Source organism: Molossus molossus, unplaced genomic scaffold (genome assembly GCF_014108415.1).
Source record: "Molossus molossus isolate mMolMol1 unplaced genomic scaffold, mMolMol1.p scaffold_m16_p_9, whole genome shotgun sequence".
Classification (NCBI taxonomy): Eukaryota; Metazoa; Chordata; class Mammalia; order Chiroptera; family Molossidae; genus Molossus; species Molossus molossus.
The window spans coordinates 64,435,086-64,454,712 of NW_023425403.1; the positions used below are offsets into that span (position 1 = coordinate 64,435,086).

Below are 19,627 nucleotides of genomic sequence, written 5' to 3' on the forward strand. Positions count from 1 at the left end.
CACCAAAAATATTACTTTTTAAAGAAGATGATTTCCTGTCTGTTGAGATCTATAGTTATTTTCATACCAGGGAATTTTTCATGTTACACAAACTAGCAGAAAACAGTGACATCTCTTGAAGAGAGAAGAGCCTGATCCTGGAAATATATAATCATGTGAAAATCTTCTCCATCTTGTATGATGACTGAGCTTATAATTTGAACCAATTATATACTTTGCCTCTCTTCCAGATCTCAATCTTACCGGGATGTACAAAGCATCTGTCATCAGGTCTTCTAACATGCAACTATCCTACTTGCTTCCTGCAGCATGAGGGTCAAGAAGTCAACTTTGGGGGCATTAGGGTACTACTCTGAAGCAGCACCTTACCAAATACTGACCTAGTGTTCCAAAGCGGTACCCTTTGGAGTGGGCTGGCATAGGCAACTTCTGAAAATCCCTGACTTTGTACTGCAAAATATGGCTGTATAGTAACACATGCTGATCTCATTCTTATCCTACTAGGCACAGTAACTTCAAATAATAGTAATAAAAATGAATAATGATACATATGTATACATGTATTAGTACATGCATACAACATATACATGGATACACATATAACATTTAATCATGTATACTATATAATAAGAAGGTAACACAACTGTTAGCAACATTCATGAATGATTTCATTTGCCTTCATGAATAAAAGAAAATACATTTATGACAAGATGTTTAGCCACACTCCTTAATTTCTCTAGGGCATGCTATCCCACAAATGCCTAGAAGAATTTCATATTTCCCAGGATTCCTTAAGTTTCCTTTCTCTGAAATCTATTTTCTCAAGGCAATGAGCTATATAAATTAAAGCTTATTTAAATATACAGATAAACACATAGCTTAAAAGAAGAGAGATACGCATCTTAATAATCTATAGGTACCCAGGAACACTCATTATAAATCAGGTCACTATTCACTAGAACTTTTTCTCAGCTTAATATCAGCCCCTTATTACCTGTATAGTACCTTTTCTGTTCCCTATCTGCTCTGAGCCCTAGTCAGTCACCTGATTGCCGATACAGATGAATCGTTCCTTATCTAGAAAGCAAGCTTCCTAAAGAAAAAATTTCAGCTCTGAAAACGCAAGTTACTGGTCATACAGTGGATATTTTTATTCTGTGTAGAAGCCCTTAGTGATTTCAAAAGTGCAAGGCACTTTTAAAATTACTTAAAAACATTCAATGTAATGTTTTAGGGAATTTGAAGATGTATATACAACTTATGATATCTGAACTCCTATCTGCATTCCCCAAAAGTGACCAGTAGTTCTAATCAAACAAACAGAGGGGCCGCAATTCTCACTTCAGATGTCTACGTGTAACTTCATTTGGGGTAGGCTTATGCCGTGGCTTATAACCTCTTTCAAATAAATGTTAAGGTAGATTGCAAAAAATGAACACAATGATCCTCCTGAGCCCATCCCCTTGCATTATGGCTCCTCCCATCAAGAGGTAGAGTTTTTCCCCTCTCTGACAACTTGGGCTGGCTCTGTGATTTTGCTTAAATAATAGAATGTGGGAGACAAAACGAGATAGACCAAAGAACTGATATGCATGTATGCATAACCAATGGACATAGACAACAGTGTGGTGAAGGCAGCGAGGGCAGGAACAGGAAGTAGGGTGTCGAAGGGGGAAAAAAGGAGGGACATCTGTAATACTTTCAACAATAAAGATAAATTTTAAAAATAATAATAATGATAGAAGCAATGGTGTGCCAGGTCAGAACTGAGACTCTAGGGTGCCCAGAATGCTTCCTATCTTTCATTCTCTCCCTTTTCTCCCCCAGCCACTGTGTAGGTAAGACTGCACTGATTGGCCACGTGCTGACAGACACACAGCCCAGTTGGTCTCACTGCCCAGCTGACAGCCAGTTAACTCCCAAAAGTTCACCTGGTAAACTGGTAGTAGACTCATGATGAGCCCAGTCAAATAAAAGAACTACCAATTGAGTTCAGCTCAAAAGTCTGAAACCCAAAATCATAAATTAAGTTACTGAGTTGAGGGGTAGTTTTAAATATCTACCAGCAAGATCTCTTGGCGCCCCACGGAAGATCAAGAGCTGCAGTAGTTCTACGAAACATCTAGGACAAGCCCACGAAAATTCATTTGAAGCCAATTACTCCAACCAAATTACAACGAAATGTTCTACACACCTGTCACTAGGAAGCAAACCTGAAGAGTCTTCCTCGCCCTTTGGTATATCATAGGAATCAACAGGCCTGAAAGGTGGAAAAAGTTTATGATCAAAATGAAAGACTTTAATGCCTTCCCAGGTTTTAAGAAAAAGGTAATAAAACAATGTTATTCTAGTTATCTTTATAAGAATGGTCTCTCGGTTGCAAACTAAACACACAGAAGTATTTTAATCAATCACTGCAGAAAGCAGACCCACTGCTACCAACAGACATTTGCAGTCCATCTCACAAGTACATGTCGTGTGCCTGCTATGTTCTAGGGACATAAAACAAGCTCATTGGCCTCCTAGTACTTCGATTTCAGAGGAGCATGCAGGCCAACCACCAAGGAAATGAATACTAACATATAACAGGGAAGGCACATGGAGAGAAGGGGTAGGGAGAGGTACGTCTTTTAGATGAGGCATTCTGGGAAGTCTGAGAAGGTAACATGTTCTGCCTGTTCATTTTGTTTGTAGATTCCATTGTCCATAGATATGTATTCATTGCCATTTTGTTTGTTCATATATTTTATCTTTTTCTTCAAAAAGACCCTTCATCATTTTATATAATAACGGTTTGGTGGTGATGAGGCTCAGAGACTTAAACAAAATGAGTAAGACAACAAATGGAGAAGGGAACACTTCCCTGGGCCAAGAAACTAGAAAATGCAAAAGCCTAGGGGCAGAATGTGTTGTGCACATGCAAGAAAGGAAAAGGAGGACCGTGCTAGATACACCAAAGGGCCAACACAGTTCATACAAGGCTTCTACCGCCCTGTGGATGACTTCGGATGTCTAATGTGAGGGGAGCCATTTGGAGATACTGAGCAGGAAAGTAAGGTGACAGGAGCTTATCTACTGTGTGAAGGGCTCACCCTGGCTGCTTGTGTTCACTTGTGTAGAGATGGATGGTGGGGAGCAGGAAAACCAATCAGGTGCCTCTGAAGTGGACAATGGATACAGATAAGCCAAGCCCATTGAAAACCCACATGTGCCCTTTGGCATGGGAACAGACCTTCTATACTGGTATATTTTGACTGATGTTTCCCTCTCTCTCTCTGCCTGGCGCATCTGTTCCTCTGCACGGCGCTTCTGTTCCTCCTCCTGGCGCTTCTGTTCCTCCTCCTGGCGCCTCTGTTCCTCCGCCTGGTGCCTCTGTTCCTCCGCCTGGCGCCTCTGTTCCTCCGCCTGGCGCCTCTGTTCTTCCTCCGCCTGGCGCTTCTGTTCCTCCTCCTGGCGCCTCTGTTCCTCCGCCTGGCGCCACTTCTCTTCCTGCTCCTCCTGATATTGCTGCTCCTTCAGTTCTCTCTCTTTGTCAAGAGTGAATTGTTCCTGCAGCTTCTTTCTTTGGTCTTCATTCACACCTTCCTTTTGCCACTGTCTCCTCTCCTCTTCTCCTGCTCGGGTTCCTTCCCTGTCGGAAGACTTGGACCCTTCGTCCCAGGTGGCTTCCAAGGTGGCAACAGCAGGCTCCCGTGTGGTCCGAGCGATGCTGTTTGAGTTTAGGACCATTAGCTCCTGCATGACCAGGGGGGAAAATATTATGCATTTGTATAATTTAATAAAGGTATGTCTATATTCAGTTTCAGATAATACTCTTTGTAGTTGGCCCGGAATTCTATTTCAAATGATGTTAAGTTTTATCACTAACAAAGCCACACGTGGGTGATGGAGATGTAACTTAGAAGAGGAAGGTGCACTCAGGGTTTGTTAATAGAATTATTGAACTATTCAGTAGAGAAACTAGGAGAATGTTGAAACATCAGAGCAAAATTCTGACAAACCAAAGCTCACTGTATTTTTCAAAGAGCTACGTAGGCGAACGTGTGGCAAAAGCCCAGTGAAATGTATAATCTTCCATTTTTCAGCTGATTTCACCAAGATAGAGAAGCAAGAACATGTTCCAACGCTACCTCATTCAAGAACTTGTAATTCTCTCTCTCAGCCTCCTGCTTAGCCCTTTGCCACTCTTCCCTTAGTTTCTCCTGCTCGCGTTGATATTTTTCCTATAAGAAATGATAGCATATTAATTGATTAGCTAATTAGTAGGTTGATGTTAATCTTTTTCATTAGCATTTTTGCTAGCCCTGCCTTTCACCTCAATCTTTAAACACAGAAATATTTACTTTCACCGATCAGATTCTGGTCCCCAAAGTAAAAAAGAGCTTATATTGAATTAAAATGCAGGCATTGGAAAAGGGTAAGACACTCAGAATTGAACCCGAATGCACCCTTTGCCATGGTTGTAATTCATTAAAGTCCCTCAAGCTAACTGCAAGGGGACTGCATTTCTCTGCAATAGACTGAGCAAGAGTGTATAGGGTAGGAAGTCCTCACAAAGCCTCTCACTCATACAAAAATCTTATGTTCATTGCAGCTTTATACACAATGGCCGAGGCATAGAAACAACCTAAGTGTCCTTTGATGGATGACTGGATAAGGAAGATGTAGTGTTTGCACACAATGGAATACTACTCAGCCAGAAGAAAAGGTGAAATACTGCCATTTGCAACTATATGGATGGATCTTGAGAGTATTGTGCTAAGTGAAATAAGTCAGAAAGAAAAGGATAAGACCCTATGGTTTCACTCATGTGGGATGTAAACAGAAAGGAACAAACAAAAGAAACAAACCAACTCATAGACACAGACAACAGAATGGTGCTTACCAGAGGGGAACAGGGTCGGGGAGGATAAAGAGGGGAAAGGGGGTCAAATATATGGTGACAGAAGGAGACCCGGCTGGGTGGTGAGCACACAATGCCATATCCAGATGATGTATTATAGAATTTTTATGTGAAACTTATAAAATGTCATTAAGCAGTGTCACCACAATACATCTAAATAAAAAATAGTACATAGAAAGAGAAAAAAGTAAAATCCAAACTACAGTGCCTCCTATACTCTAAAAATATACACAAAGGTTAATACGTGATTTTAAAAGGAGGATTATGGAAATCTTCCAAATGGAAAAGCAACTGACTGCATTCTACCAGACAATTACTTTTAACATAAAAAAAATAATCATTTTTGTATTTTAATACAAATGCACTACCTATCAAAGTATTTGTTAATGATGAGGTTACTGGCTTTTAAGTTTCTTTTTTTACTGTGCTTCTCTGCACTGGTTGACACTGACCAGGGAAAGCGCTTAAACAGGCCCACTTCCTGCGGCTGCAGGATTCTGGCTACCTGCAGCAGGCGGGATTCTGGCTACCTGCAGCAGGCGGGATTCTGGCTCCTGCAGCAGGCGGGATTCTGGCTACCTGCAGCAGGCGGGATTCTGGCTACCTGCAGCAGGTGGGATTCTGGCTACCTGCAGCAGGCGGTCCTGCTCCTTCTGCCACCGCTCCTGCCGCTTCCGCTCCTCCTCTTGATCCCAGGCCCAGCGACTGGGGGCGCTGATCGTTGGAACTGGGAGCTACCCAGAGAAAAGAGGTTCAGAGAACACATCACTTCATCAAGTCACCTATGGGAGCCTATGTGCATGCATAGATTATTCACACCACCCTGGGCCTAAGCTGTTCCACAGGACAGCTGGCTTTGTCGTTCAAGATAGATCTTTTCAACTTGAAAAGACTGGATCAGCTTCCTTATTCCAAAAAAACACAAGGGAATGTTACTTACGTCGGGAACCACAGAGTCAGAGCTTCCTGCAGGGCGGCATGCGGGTGAGGAAGGAGAAAACACAGTGTAAGTCTTCATGTCAATGAAATAATTCCTTCCAGAAAGTTGTATCACGAGCTGTTTCTATGCCAGTATACCAAGTGACATCATTTTTTTAAACAACAGGAGTAAGTCCTTCTTATCCTCTTAAATTCTATCTGCTTGTTAATCATCTTCCAAATTCAAAGTCGGTTAAAAAAGAAAGAAGGGTCAAGGATACACCCAAGTTCTGGGTGCTAGCGTTAGATCAGTGGTATATTTCCGAATAATTTAGAGGGTTCTTGTAGTAATAGACTGGGTAGTATCTCATTGTTTGGCCTACTTTTAAAAAATTTCAAATGTTACAAATCCTGTGTTTTACTTGTCACTATTCAATTACAATGTGAGAACTCTAACTTACATTTTTCATGTCTTCTTGCTAAGGAGCTACTTTTCTTAAATAAGCCACCATATTTAACATGTTCAAGAAACCTTTCTTTTCCTCCTATTATTTGAAACATAAATATTCAAATTTCATATGTATGGCATAGTGTTATTCTTTTTCTTTTTCACAGTGTTATTCTTTTTAGTCTTAGGGTGCCTATATAAGTGTGTGTCTGTAGTACAAGGAATACAAACAAGTAAGCAAATTTCATAAAATGCACTCTCATACAGTATTTTAAAATTTTCCTGAAACCTCAACTGTCAAATAAATTATTCACTTACACAATTATATGTTTAAGAAAACTGCTCTGAGAATTAGGAAAATATTCTTCCCTAAAGTAGCCTGTTGAAGGAAAGTGAGTAAAACTTAGAATCAAAAAAAAAGGAATTGCGTGGTTTTAGCCGATCTGAGCTAGGAGCATCATATTGTATCAATTAAGTTACCATGGAAAAAACAGAAGTTTAAAAAAAAATTAAAAACACTAAGGATACTGACACAAATAGATCTTGCACATGCACAACTGCTGAACTATTTCTATTTATGGTCGAGAGACCCTAATTCACCAAATGAAGACTACTAGGGGATCAGCACAAAATATCAAAGTCCAGTAAACATCATGTCATAAGGCAAGTTTGTAAATGTTTGAGAAGCTTAAAAGTAAGAAACATTTCAGACAGCAACAGCACGCTCTCCCCACCCCACCCCACCCCGACCGTGCCAGCTACAATGTTTGGATATTACTTTTAAGTTCTTGACAGTGAAACACAGAGCGCAAACCACATTCGTGAGACAGAGCGTGACAAATGCGAGGGAGGAAACACCACATGCACCGCACAGCGTGAGGGAGCGCTGCCCACTACACCAACGTAGAGAACCTCAACACTCACTGGTTCACAAATGTCACCAACGTGTATTTTCTTTTCATTTACTTCAAAGTCAACAGAGTCCTATTAACACTCCAAAGCTGCCATCCCAATAGCAATAGACAGCTCTGCTTTTTTACTGGGAACATTTTCCAGAACCAAAAGGTAGAGGTCTTTAGGAAGTTAGCCAGTGATATGTTGGTGCAATCTAAGATTATGCAATTTGTAGGAAGCAGTAAGGCTTAAATGAAAAGGCCTCATTTCTTACTGTCACCCAGTGGAAAGAAGTGTGTGTTTAATATCATCTCAATTTTTTAATCAAAAAAGAAAAGGGAAACAAGAAACTTCAGAGGTATGAAGGACACACAAAGACCCATTACCACAGAGGTAGACCCATGAGCTGTAAGAAAAGCCTGATGACCCTAGGGAAAGAATGGAAATGGGTTATGTCGTTGGTCATGATGACAGCCAAACTGCACAGGCTCTGTGCCCAGCACCACAGACTACCAGGAAAGAGTGGAGGGTGGGAACAATTCCATGAAAATGCATGAATTGTTAGCTTGGTGGTTTACCTTGTTCAAAAAATTGTGATCGCCTTTTTAAGTTTTTCAAAGAAATAGGTTCAGATGCTAGTTGAAAAATACAAAAAAAAAAATCAATAAGATGTCATTCATTTTCATTTCTCACCACTGGAAAACAAAATGATACTTGATACATATTTCTAATCTATAGCAATATTATTTTTTATAATAAAAATGACAAAACTGATAGCCACAAAAGATATGAATTATTTCAATGCACAAAGACACACATATTTTTAGTAGCCTGTACTATATTCAAATTAGTAAAAGGAACTAATATTTTTATTAACACATTTTAGCAGAAAAGCAGTCTAGTTTCACAAAAGCCAAAGTACCACCTTCAGGCTGGATCGCGCAGCATTAGGGAAATGGGAATTAAGTTGTTTTGATTAGGTCAATCAAACATCTCTTCTAGCACAAAGAAAACTGTTTGTAACTAAGAGGTTTTACAACACAGGTGAGAAAAAAAGAAACTGAAAAAATAACGGGGAAAAGGACAAGAAAATCAGTAATCGAGAAAAATCAAAACAAATGCTAAACTTAAAACATTCTTGTCACTAGAACATTTTGCCCTCGTGTTCAAGATCTTACAGACACTCCTTTTAAGAAAAACAAATGGAGTCCTGTCAGATAAGAAAGAGAAAGAAAACATTCTGACTTCTGCAGGTCTGTCACAGGATTATGGCAAATGATTGTTATACTTTAATGTATTCATAAAATGTAAGTGCAATTATTACTTGATACAAGTTGTTGTCTAAAGAAAACTCTGAAATGATGAACCCATGTAGTCCCATAGTCGCTAACGAGTTAAGGGTCTTATTAGTTTTGCTTTGCCTGAGTGACTGACAGAGCAGGACCTGGATGCCTTATATTTAATATCAGGAAGAAAAAAAAGTCATTTTAAAAGCTCCTTTGATAAAGAATGCAATAGCAAACAAAATATAGTCAGATGATCAGAAATGAAATGCAAAGATAAATAATCAATAAAAAGAGGAAAAGTTATAAACTTACTTTGGCTTTAACATAAGGTATCATAACTGGCAAATGCAGATTCAAAGCCACCAGATTCAGGCTGCTGTGGAAACCCAGCCCTATTCCTGGCAGTCTAGGTTCATGGTAAAAGAAGTTTCATCTTCTTTGGATCTCTTTCCCTGCCTACTTATTTTGTATGCCTAAGGAATAGCACACCACATGTGGTAGTTAAATTATTTATAGACCAACAGAAGGAGGAAGAGAATGCTAACTCCATAAAGCAAAATTATCCTAGATACGATGCCTTTTTTTTTTTTATTACAAATGGGTACTTTTGCTAACAACTGTTATTGTCCTTGGCATTTCCCTATTAATACTAGCTGCCTCCAAGCTTGTCCCTCTCACAACAATAGAGGGAGAAAGGGAACTTCATTCATCGTTTTGTATTTAACTATGATTCCCTTTGGCAGCATACCATAGCACTGACGGCTGATGGCCTTGGGAAAACCAGTCTTTCTTAGTTGGCTTAGACACTCAGGCACTCAAAGCTCCTGGACAGGCTGCCAAAGCTTTGTTTGCGGTGCCTGATCCATTCAACGCTGGAACTGAGCGCCTTTCCACCTGCTGCAATTGGATCTGAGTGCTAACCTTTTAGTTTCAACTTGCAGTGGATCAGTTTTTCTTTCACTCACAGATATTAATTTTTATATTGACAGAACTTAGGTGCTATGACTTTTCTTATAGTATGAATGTAAGTTATAATGGTGATGTTTACCTTTTAATTCAAAAGCATTGCTTTCATCACGGATCCCATTGATTTCCTTGGACTCAGTATTCTAGAAAGAATAAAAAGGCCAATTAACGACATTCTCTCCAATTGGACTTTGGGCTTAAATAATGTATTTCCCATTGATGAAAATACCTTTTAGCAAAAGGAATTGTCAATATTAATGTATTCTTTACAGCCTTTTACATATAATAGATACTTTTTTTCATTACTCTTTGAAATTTGGGAAAGGATTAATGACTAGCATGGATGGCTTTAAGTTCAATCAGTCATTAATTTTCTAAGAAACATGATGGGTCAAATAATGATTAGTCCATTTGGCTTATATTTATGAGTAAGCAACATAGTTATATAGGATTCTCTAACATTTATATCTGTCTTACACAATGTAGCAGAATCTCCTTATTAGAAAAAGAGGGTATCTTCAGATAACAATATATATCTAGGGAGTCAATATAAACATTTATTTGAAAATTTAAATTTAAGTATTGCTTTGATAACTTAGAAAATCGTCTACATTATGATTATTTTAATAAATTAATGTAATTGAGTATCTCTTAACCACATATATAAGTCTACCCACCAAATTTACCTACACAAGGACTAAAGTGCTTCATGAGGTTTTAAATTGTACACAATTACTATACTTATTTTACCAGTAAAGACTAAAGAAAGCATAGAAAAGCCATAGTGTATAATTTAACATAATTACTACTTCACATTCACAAGGATCTGAGAGATGGGTATAATGATGAAAGATTGGTAAGAAACACCTGCAAAACACCAGTATGGGATCTTTTGATTTTACTATTATGTAACTTGTTATTACTCTAATTATTAATGAGTAATGCTTATGATTTTCAAAAGTACATTTTACTCTCATTACTATAAATTATTTTATTTAATTATCTGTTGTTTAAAGTAGCATCAAATTGTTCAAACAAAATAAATTATTCTCCCCCAACACACACTTCCTACAGTTGCTTTGCTCTAAACAAGTATTCCCGCTTCTCAAAATACTTACAGAATTCTGGAGGCTTTCTGAGAAATCAGTCATTATTGATAGATTTGAAGATCTGTCTGAGTTGTAAATTCCAGAGGTTGCATCAATCCATTTTGTTTCAGGTGAACCTATAATTTTGGTAGCCATACTGGTGAGATTGAGGGTTTTATGCCGTGTAAATGGCAGGGAAGGCTGGTCTTTGCCCCAATCTGATTGGCAGGTGAAGATCAAGAAATGAGTACACATAGATGTTGAAGTGGAAAGAACATAGTTACTGAATGCACATACACAAAATGCACACACACAAGACAGACAAACAAATCAGATAGTGTGTGAAAGAAATGAAAAGTTTAAGGCTTCTACCAAGAGACCACCTTCCGAAAACACATGGTTAGATCATGTTAATAATGAAAAGAGTAGCAAATTTGCTGAATATTTCTGTAAACCAGGAATGGCTATTACTTTACAATATCAGAGGTTGGGAGGTCTGGGTGGCTTAATGCCCATCTCGTCTAACTTTTATAACTAGGAAATTCAATGATGGAATGTATCTTGAAAGTTTCTTAAGAATGAATGCCCACCCCCATCTAACTTCTATAACTAAGAAATGCAATAATAGAATGTATTTTGAAAGTTTCCTGAGAATGAACAACAGGAATATGACCTACCACGTTCTCTCTTACTCCGGGTATAGTTACGATGCTGTAGAGAAAGTCCAGTCATAGTGTAATTCTTAATACTCAAAATTATTATATGACTCCCTAATGCAGATACAATTACAATAGCCTTCAAAAAAAGTGACAGATATATTTGAATAAGTATTTTTAAAAACCAGTAATCTTCAGTTGTTATATGCATTCAAAGTCAGTCCAGGATATAAAGTAGTCAATAACTAATGTAGAATTCAGTAAATTTGCTAGTGAAAAGTTTTCAGACAGAATAGTTCAGGAAGTGTCATTCATGATTTGTCTGGACATAACCAAAAAATATATATATATCTTTAAGCAAAAAATAAAAAAGTAAAATGAAAAGAAAAAAAAATGTTATTGAAGCAAGCTGTTATAACCACCTGCCAAAGACCAGTTCCCAATTTAAAAAGCCAGACACAGTGGTAAAAACAACTCACCAGAGTTTCCATACCGCCTGATATCCATGACTAGGTTTCCAGTTTCTTGAGCATTAGCCATGGTTTCTTCCCACTCTTTTGTGTCCTTGTATGAAAACTTGGTGTTGTTGACAGCAATAATTTCATCATCTACCTGTAGCTGAGAAAATTCTGCTGGGCTACCTAGATTAAGCAAAATTAACACCCAATTTAAAAATAGCCATGTTCTTTGGTCATTGCTTATTTAAATTTTTTAAAAATGACTTTTTAATCTCAACTAACCATTTCTCTAAAAACTAATCATTTTTCAGATGGAAAAGAGTCACAAAATTTCTTAGTTATCAAACATTTGAGTATCAACAATACACAAAGCACCAGAGGCATTTTGTATATCATCTTCATTAACATTTAAAGGATAAATGATAAGTTCATCTATTTTTTTAAATTTTTTATTAACCTCCTAAGAACAAAGAAAATTTTAAATTATTTTTAAATTAAAGATGTAAAATAAATTGCACTTTGGTTGAGCTCCTAAATCCAAAGGCACTCTGGAACAGAGAAGAAAACAGGGCCACTTAAGACTGCTTAAAATTACTATTTACCGTTATCTCATTAAAGTCTTAAAATTTCAGAGAGAGAGCCAGTTAGCATGCAATTTTATGTAGTTAAAATATGTAAATGAAGACCTCCTCTTAAATATAGCTTTCTTTTTAATTTTAGGCCTTGTGGTCATATTTTGCTAAGACTTCGGGGCTTGACTGGTATAGCCCTGTGTGGGGGTGGGGCAATCCTTTTGTAAAAGTCCCAAAACATCCCGAGGACTCCATAGGCTATAGCTATATTAGGATGCTGGGAAAACATCTCTTTACTATGTAGCCCAGGTAGACTACCACAAACACACCTGATCAGGGATTTATTTATTAGCATTTTCAAATATTAAGCCTAAGATTTTGACAAATGAATTGTGTAAAAGTCACAAAAGGAAGACTCTTCAAAACTAAAATTAGATAGACAAGGAGAACAAAGAACATGTAGTTTGTAACTCAACTCTTAGTCTCAGGGAAAAGGATGCATCCCCTCAATTTCTGCTACATTTTCCACATGTGTGTTCTTCCATATCAAATAAACTAATTCCGGAGGGGGTGGGGTGGGGAAGTTGAACAGCACAGGATAACAAAAGAGAAAAAATTTCAGTAAAGCAAAATCTATGAATTACCTGCTTCGACAGATGCTATGAAGATCCCGGAAATATCCCATTTTACTGTAAAGCCAAAGTCAAGACTGTTCCCAGGCGTCTGGTTTATGCTGATTCTCATATCACTGAACTGATCCTGAAAACAAACATGAAACGGTGGGATCGGGTGTCCCTGGCACCCGCATGGAGGAAAGTCTATCCACGAAAGAAGGGAAGCGGCAGGCAAGGTCCACTTGAACTATTTCATGATCAGCTAGAAGTTTCATTCTTTTTCCCTTGGGTTTGGTAAAACCTTCATTTATATAAATATTAGCAGGTTTATTATTTTTCTGCTAAAATAAGGGAGATTTATATCAGCAGATGTTTTTCTTCACATTCATACAGCAGGCCATTGATAAAGCTTAGGCTTTTGCCCACCATATAATTAGGTCTAATTGATGGACCATTTGTTTTCACCCAGGAATGAAGTTGAGTGAGGAGAGGGTGTGTGTGTGTGTGTGTGTGTGTGTGTGTGTGTAATGGAATATTCTTAAACCATGAAAAAGAACATTCTGCCATTTGCAACAACACAGATGAACCTAAGCATATGATGCTAAGTGAGATAAGTCAGGCAGAGAAAGGCAAGTACTGTATGATATCACATATATGTGAGACATAAAAAAAGCCAAGCTTGTAAAAACAGAGTAAAATGGGGGTTACGAGGGGATGGAGTTGGGGAGATAGGGCAGATATTGTTAAGGGTATGAACTTGCAAAGAGTAGTTAAGATGCCCTAGAGATGTAATGCACAGGGAAGTGAATATAGACAACAATATTTATTATATTATAATCATCACACTTGTCAGAGACTAGAACTTAATGATTCTAACCACTAAAAAGAAAGGATAATTACGTAATGGAATAGAGGTGCTCGTTATTGCTGCATTTATTCAACATATAAATGTATCAAATTAGTATTTGTACACCTTAAATTTACAGTGTTATATGTCAAATAGATTTCAATAAAATGGCATTTTTGAAAATGCAAAAAATATTAAAATCATTTCTTTTTAAAATATATATGTTATTGAACTTAGCTGAATAATTTCAAGGGGTTCCCAGACACATAATTCATCTACCAGTTGCATACTTATCTAGGACAGGCACCGCCCCCAAAGAGCTTCAGACACGTTGGCAAGGCATTTTTGCTTACCCACTGCCACGTGGAGACAGAGCTGCTGTACCAGCTACAAGACAGAGAACCACGCCATGCCTGAGGAAGCAGCAATCCCCCCAGAGGGCCCTACCGAGACGCCCTGAGCTGTAGGCCACAACTTCCCTGAAGCGCCACCAGTCCATAAGCCCAAGAACAATTGCCGCTTGAACAACAGAATGTTATGTCCTCGTCCATCACTATGCTACACAGCAACAAATTCTAAGTTGCACAGACTTTCACAAGTCATCTTCCAAAATAAATGTGCTAAGTTTTACAGTATACGATGCCTGTGAGAAGTTCAACTACTCATCATTGACATGTTTTGTTTTGGGTAAGCAGCAGATATGAAGTTTAACATAATGAGTTTTCCAGGATTAGTGTTTTAGTTCTTTGATTCATAGTCATAAAGAACTTAGACTGAAGAGTTTAAAACTCCATATTCCTAAGGCCACCTTATTTTCCAGAAAAAGACCTACAACCTCTCCATTTTAATTTAGCAGTTAAACTGAAGCCTAGGCCCAACTGGGCGATTCCTAAAACCTCATGCTTAAATTTTTCCACCTCTAAAACAGGTTTAAGATCCAAATAACAATATTCTGAGAAAAATTTCTCATTATCTAAGAATTAGAAGGAATAAAATAAAGGTTTGAGAATTTACTATGTAATAGGGACACAAAAGTTAAGTGCTGGAACAATATTCCCTTATTCCTTTGCTCAAGAGTCACTGATTGTACATCTTATTCTATATATGACGCAGTGCTTAGCACTTTGAGAAATAAAGATGTTAGGCATGGCTCTTGAGAGAAATAAAGACGGACTCTTCAACAGTGGGTATGGAATTTTGTTAAGGAAAAAATGTAGCTAATAATATAGAAAAGATTTCATCAGAAAGCTTTTAAAGCAGTTTAAATATGGGAACCCAAAGGTAGTTAGTTAGAACACTCATTAAGCACCAATCTCCAGAATAAAACTCTGCTATGAATAGAAAAAATTATTGGTTAGTTCTACTCCGTAACTAAAACCACCATAAACTTACAGATGACTCAATGAAAATAAATGGTCCTCTTATGCCACCCCCACCCCCACCCCCACCTTACCCCGATGCCAAAATTCCAACTTAAACCCAATTAAAGTGCAGAATCTATTGCTATATAAGGGCAGAGAGACAAATGATAGGTTAGATATTCAAGACGTTAATTGAGGTTTTTAATTTGAGGAATAAAAGACGGGATGGAGATTTAATAAATAGTTTCAAACTACATAAAGAATACTTTGTGGGAGGCAGCAAGTGAATGTTATCCTTTTCTAGCAAATATAGGATAAAAGAGAACATGTTTAAGCCACAGTCGGAAGAGTCTCTCAATTACATTCGACCGGAAGCATTATCACACAAAAGGCTGCTCCTACCTTGGAAACAAATCTCTACTTGAACATATTAAACAAAAGGGCAGATAACCACCTCCCCTAAAGAGTTAACAGAGGACAGCCTCATTGCAGCTACTGCCTGGATCCTTGGGACTGGACACAGGAGAAGAAGAGAGAACCACATGGACAATCACAGGGCCATTTCTGTCAATGACCAGGCGACCTCAGGCATGTCACTGAGTCTGGAGAGCCTTCCCTCTCACAAATACATTGATTTTCAAGTTTTTGTTTCTTAAAGCCCTATTTCCAAGTGAAAGCCTTATGCACACCAAGTCCCTCCAAGGCAATATAAAGGATTCAAGTTATCATTTCAGGGTAGGGCCCCAGAGCCCCACCTGCATGGCCTCCTCCGCATGGCAGTCTCTCAGGCACCTCTGTGGAGTTCAAGGTTATTCGGTTAGGTTATCCCTGAGGCTTCGTACAGGGGAACACAGCTAACAGGGGCCTTCACGTCACGGCGCTGGAGTGACACACCTTCACCAGAGGCATCCTTACCCCTCTCTCTACTTCCCCATCAAAGAGGCATCCATACCTCTTTTCTCCACTTCTTCATTCCAAAACACAAGGCGTTTCAGCTCTGCCACTTGACCCGACCCATTCCAAGCATCTCTCTTACCTACCAAATCCATTCGCAGTCCTCACCCCACCATACCTACCAACTGCTCTTGCTTTCGGGAAAGTCTCACTTTCTCTTGTCATTTTCCTCCAACTCTTGACACTTCTCAGTTTCATTCATATGTTCCCCTCTTTCCATGTTCATTGTGTTGTTGTCCCCTCATTGGTCTCCCATCTTTCTGACTACGTGCTTTCCCGAATAACCTCCTTTGCCGCTATATCTTCAATTACTAAGTTGAACTAAGCCCAACACGTCCAAAACTAAATTCACCCTCTTCCTCCCCCTGCTCTTCTACCTCTTGTTTTCATATCCTGACTAATTATATCGCTCTCCACCCAGGTGCCTAAATTAGAAGCATCAGGGTCTTTCTGGGGCTCTTCCTCTTTTCTTCTCCTAACTGCTCCCCACCCCAGTTCCATGCAGTGGGCCCCACCCCCACTCTCCACCACACACATGCATTCAATAAAGGGTTCTCAAGTCCACAATCCATAAATCCATCTGGAACCACCCATATTTTCATCTTCCTTCAGGTTATCATCTTTGTTTGGCCCTGGTGTCCCCTCTGCACTACTGCGGTCACCTGTCAGTGGGTTCTTGGACCTCCAACCTTCTTTTCCCCTTCCTCATGGCTGCAAGAACGTTAGTAACAGAACATGACAATTATTATATCACAGCCTGTTTTAAAATTGCCAGAAGCTCCTTCCTGCCTACTTGGTAGATTTCAAACTCTATCTTTCAGAAGTAATTTACTTCTGATAAGGTTCAGTAATATATACCTTCCTCAAAACAATCTCAACAGTTATTTTATCTTTATGAACCAGAAGGTGTTTCAGTCTCTGTTGGCTCCCTATTGGCTCCAAAAATTCTAAAGACACGGCAAAGTTAAAATAAGTCAACACTTGGTGTTTTTCCTTAAGGCAGTTCTCAAATTTGAGCATATCATACTTCAAAAAAAAATAATTCAGGTCAGAGAAATTACCACTGTGGCCCAATCCTTTAACCAGCCTGGAGCACTTACACAACTTTCACATCTCAAGAATCTCTCTGGTAGTAATGGGGATAATACCACCTACTTTGAAAGGTTATTGAGAGGAATAAATGAAACATTTAAAAGGTGCCAAGGCAGGTGGTTGATGCCTAGTAATTACCTTCTTTTTCCCATGGAAACAATGTTATCCATTATGTATATGCTGGTTAAGCAGTTTCCAGATCAACTGAAGAAAATCCTATTTAATGCTCACATACAGGGCACTCAAGCCGAGAGAACTCAGTCAGCATTCAACAAACACAGATCCGGGAACTGTGCTAACAAGTAAGCAAGACAGGCTTGTCTCCTACTTTCACAGAAAGTCAGGTGTAGTGAAGGTGACAAGCAAAGAAAATGCAGGGTAGGAAGCATTATTAAAAAGGGCATTTATCATAGGCCCGGGGATCAGGAAATGGATACGTAAAAGGCCTCCTTCCATATTTCTGACCCTACAGCTGGGTGCTGCTTTAAAAAAATCTAGGGCAGAGATTCCAAAATGTGGGTTTGGATGGGATTTGAGAATGGCTGGCTCTGACTGGACAAAATGAAAGGAAAACCTGTAGGTAACACCAATTTGCGGGGAAATCATGAAAGCCACATCTGTGGCCAGTTAGAAGAGGGACTGTCCCCCTTGCTCAGGGTCAACCCGGAATTGTCTCAGGAGCCTAGATTGGCAAGGGAAGCAGGCAGAGCAGCAACACCAAAGGAGAAATAGGGGAGAGAAGGGACTAGAGAAATGGAGATGGGGAAGAAAGGCAGGAAATGAAGTCACATGAATTTATTCCTTTCATGATGCCTTTCCTTTTTTACGGCATAAACCACCTTATTACCACAATTCTGTGACAGGCTCCTAACCGGTCCCTGCCCCGAGACTTCATTACCTTAAAATAGTTCTATGTAACATCACAGTGCTTACAGCCCTAAATCACCCATTAATCTTACAATTCCCACATCAAAGATCCTATAAGGACCTAAATTACCTGCTGGATCAAGTTTATACTTCAGTGTAGTAATCAAGGCCTTCACTGCAAATCAAGTCAGTAAATATTTAAGTGCCAATTATGTGTAAAGGCTGTGGAGGGTACAAAGAATACCAGTGAAGGAAATACAGGCAACATATGGAACAAGGAAGAATTCAGCAGGTGAAGCTTTCAAGGGTGAAAAATTAAATTTCAACCAGGGGAAGGAGATGTTTTGATTCGCAAACCCTGCTAGGCTTTGAAAGAACAGAAGGACTTCTTCAAAAGACAGAGATGGAGGAGATGAACATTTTCAAATGGGGTGACAATAAAAACAAATATCTGATGTGTTGAAAAGCAAACAGTCTCATGTGGCAAGATCGCCCACTTTCTCTCTCTTTCCCAAAACACAATGTGATGTAGGCAGCTTGAGCCAGACTGCCTGGGTTCAAATCCTGACTCCACCACTCAGTACCTTGTACAGCCTTGGACAAGTAACATGACCACTCCGTGCCTCAATTTCCACAGCCACAAAACAGTGCTACAAGGGTCACTGACGACTGAATAAAGCAATGCCCTGAGACCCCTGGGGTTGGCACATGGCGATCACTCAATAAACAGCTGTCAGCAGCAGTACAAAGAGTTTGGGACCAGTGAGGAGGGGCCTCAGTGCTCCCGAGTGTGCTCAGCTTCACCCCGCGGAGCACTGGAGGCTTTGGAGGCTACTGAGTCCACCCTGGCACCCAGTCCTCTGGTACAGCCTCTGGAGAATGCACTAACAATGTGCCTATTTACAAAGCATGTGCACTGACGGGGAAGGCCCCTGCGTTCCCACTGAAGCAGGGAGAGGAAAGTATAACGTCAAGGAAGATTCTGGAGGGAGAAATAAAAGGACATTCCTAGCAAAAGTGCAAGTAAAGAACGAGACTGAAGACTGAAGAACAATAATAGAACTACCAAGACATCTAGTTCAGCCACACCCTACTTTTTAGTTATCCATTCTCTGAACTCCTAGAATGACAGCGTGGCCGAGGGTTTGGAGGAGTGTTGCATAGGTTCTTGACCTGTTAGTGATGGACGCTTTTGTGTCTTCACAGTGCTTTGCCCAACTCAGTGAGCAGGGAGATGCTACAGAAGCTACCTCCCTCAGAACGCAGAAGTGACACGCCGAGCATCTCGGCGATGGGCCCGTGGCCACATGACACATACCTGTGTTCAAGAATTCCAATGGCTCCCCTTGTTACATGAAGCCTAATTTACTTGGTAGAAGATCATTTCACATTTGGTGACTAAGAAGCATAAATCTATTACAGATGAAACCAGACACCATGCCATGTTAATTCAGGTTCCTCTGACCTACAATGACCTGGCACACACCCACACACCACACTTAGCCTCTTTGTCCTAATTGGTGAATACAGCTAGTCAGCTGTCACCCTGACAGGGTGACCTGCACCCAGCGCCAATACATTAACCAGGGTGTTGGTTGGATTTGCTGTTTGAAAGGTGGAGGCTTATAAGCAAGTCCGTAAAACAAAAGGCACCTTGCTGCTGTTTCTATTATTCATCTCGTACCTTATGTTCCCCCCAAGTA

At 39.4% G+C, this 19,627-nt stretch overlaps 1 protein-coding gene across 9 annotated transcripts in view; it reads right to left on the bottom strand.

Annotated features, from left to right (window-relative positions):
• Positions 1–19,627, bottom strand: part of LMO7 (LIM domain 7) — a 173,802-nt gene that overhangs the window by 12,095 nt on the left and 142,080 nt on the right. For 6 of the 9 annotated variants that reach the window (XM_036250201.1, XM_036250208.1, XM_036250207.1 and 3 more), the window contains 10 exons: positions 12,834–12,948; positions 11,639–11,800; positions 10,534–10,721; positions 9,498–9,558; positions 7,742–7,798; positions 5,844–5,869; positions 5,533–5,637; positions 4,131–4,223; positions 3,233–3,735; positions 2,195–2,260 (listed from right to left, as the gene is read on the bottom strand). In XM_036250201.1, the coding sequence (XP_036106094.1) occupies positions 2,195–2,260; positions 3,233–3,735; positions 4,131–4,223; positions 5,533–5,637; positions 5,844–5,869; positions 7,742–7,798; positions 9,498–9,558; positions 10,534–10,721; positions 11,639–11,800; positions 12,834–12,948 (1,376 nt within the window). The remainder of the gene's footprint in view (positions 1–2,194; positions 2,261–3,232; positions 3,736–4,130; positions 4,224–5,532; positions 5,638–5,843; positions 5,870–7,741; positions 7,799–9,497; positions 9,559–10,533; positions 10,722–11,638; positions 11,801–12,833; positions 12,949–19,627) is intronic. The other 3 variants (XM_036250203.1, XM_036250209.1, XM_036250202.1) reach the window with 2 other exon arrangements.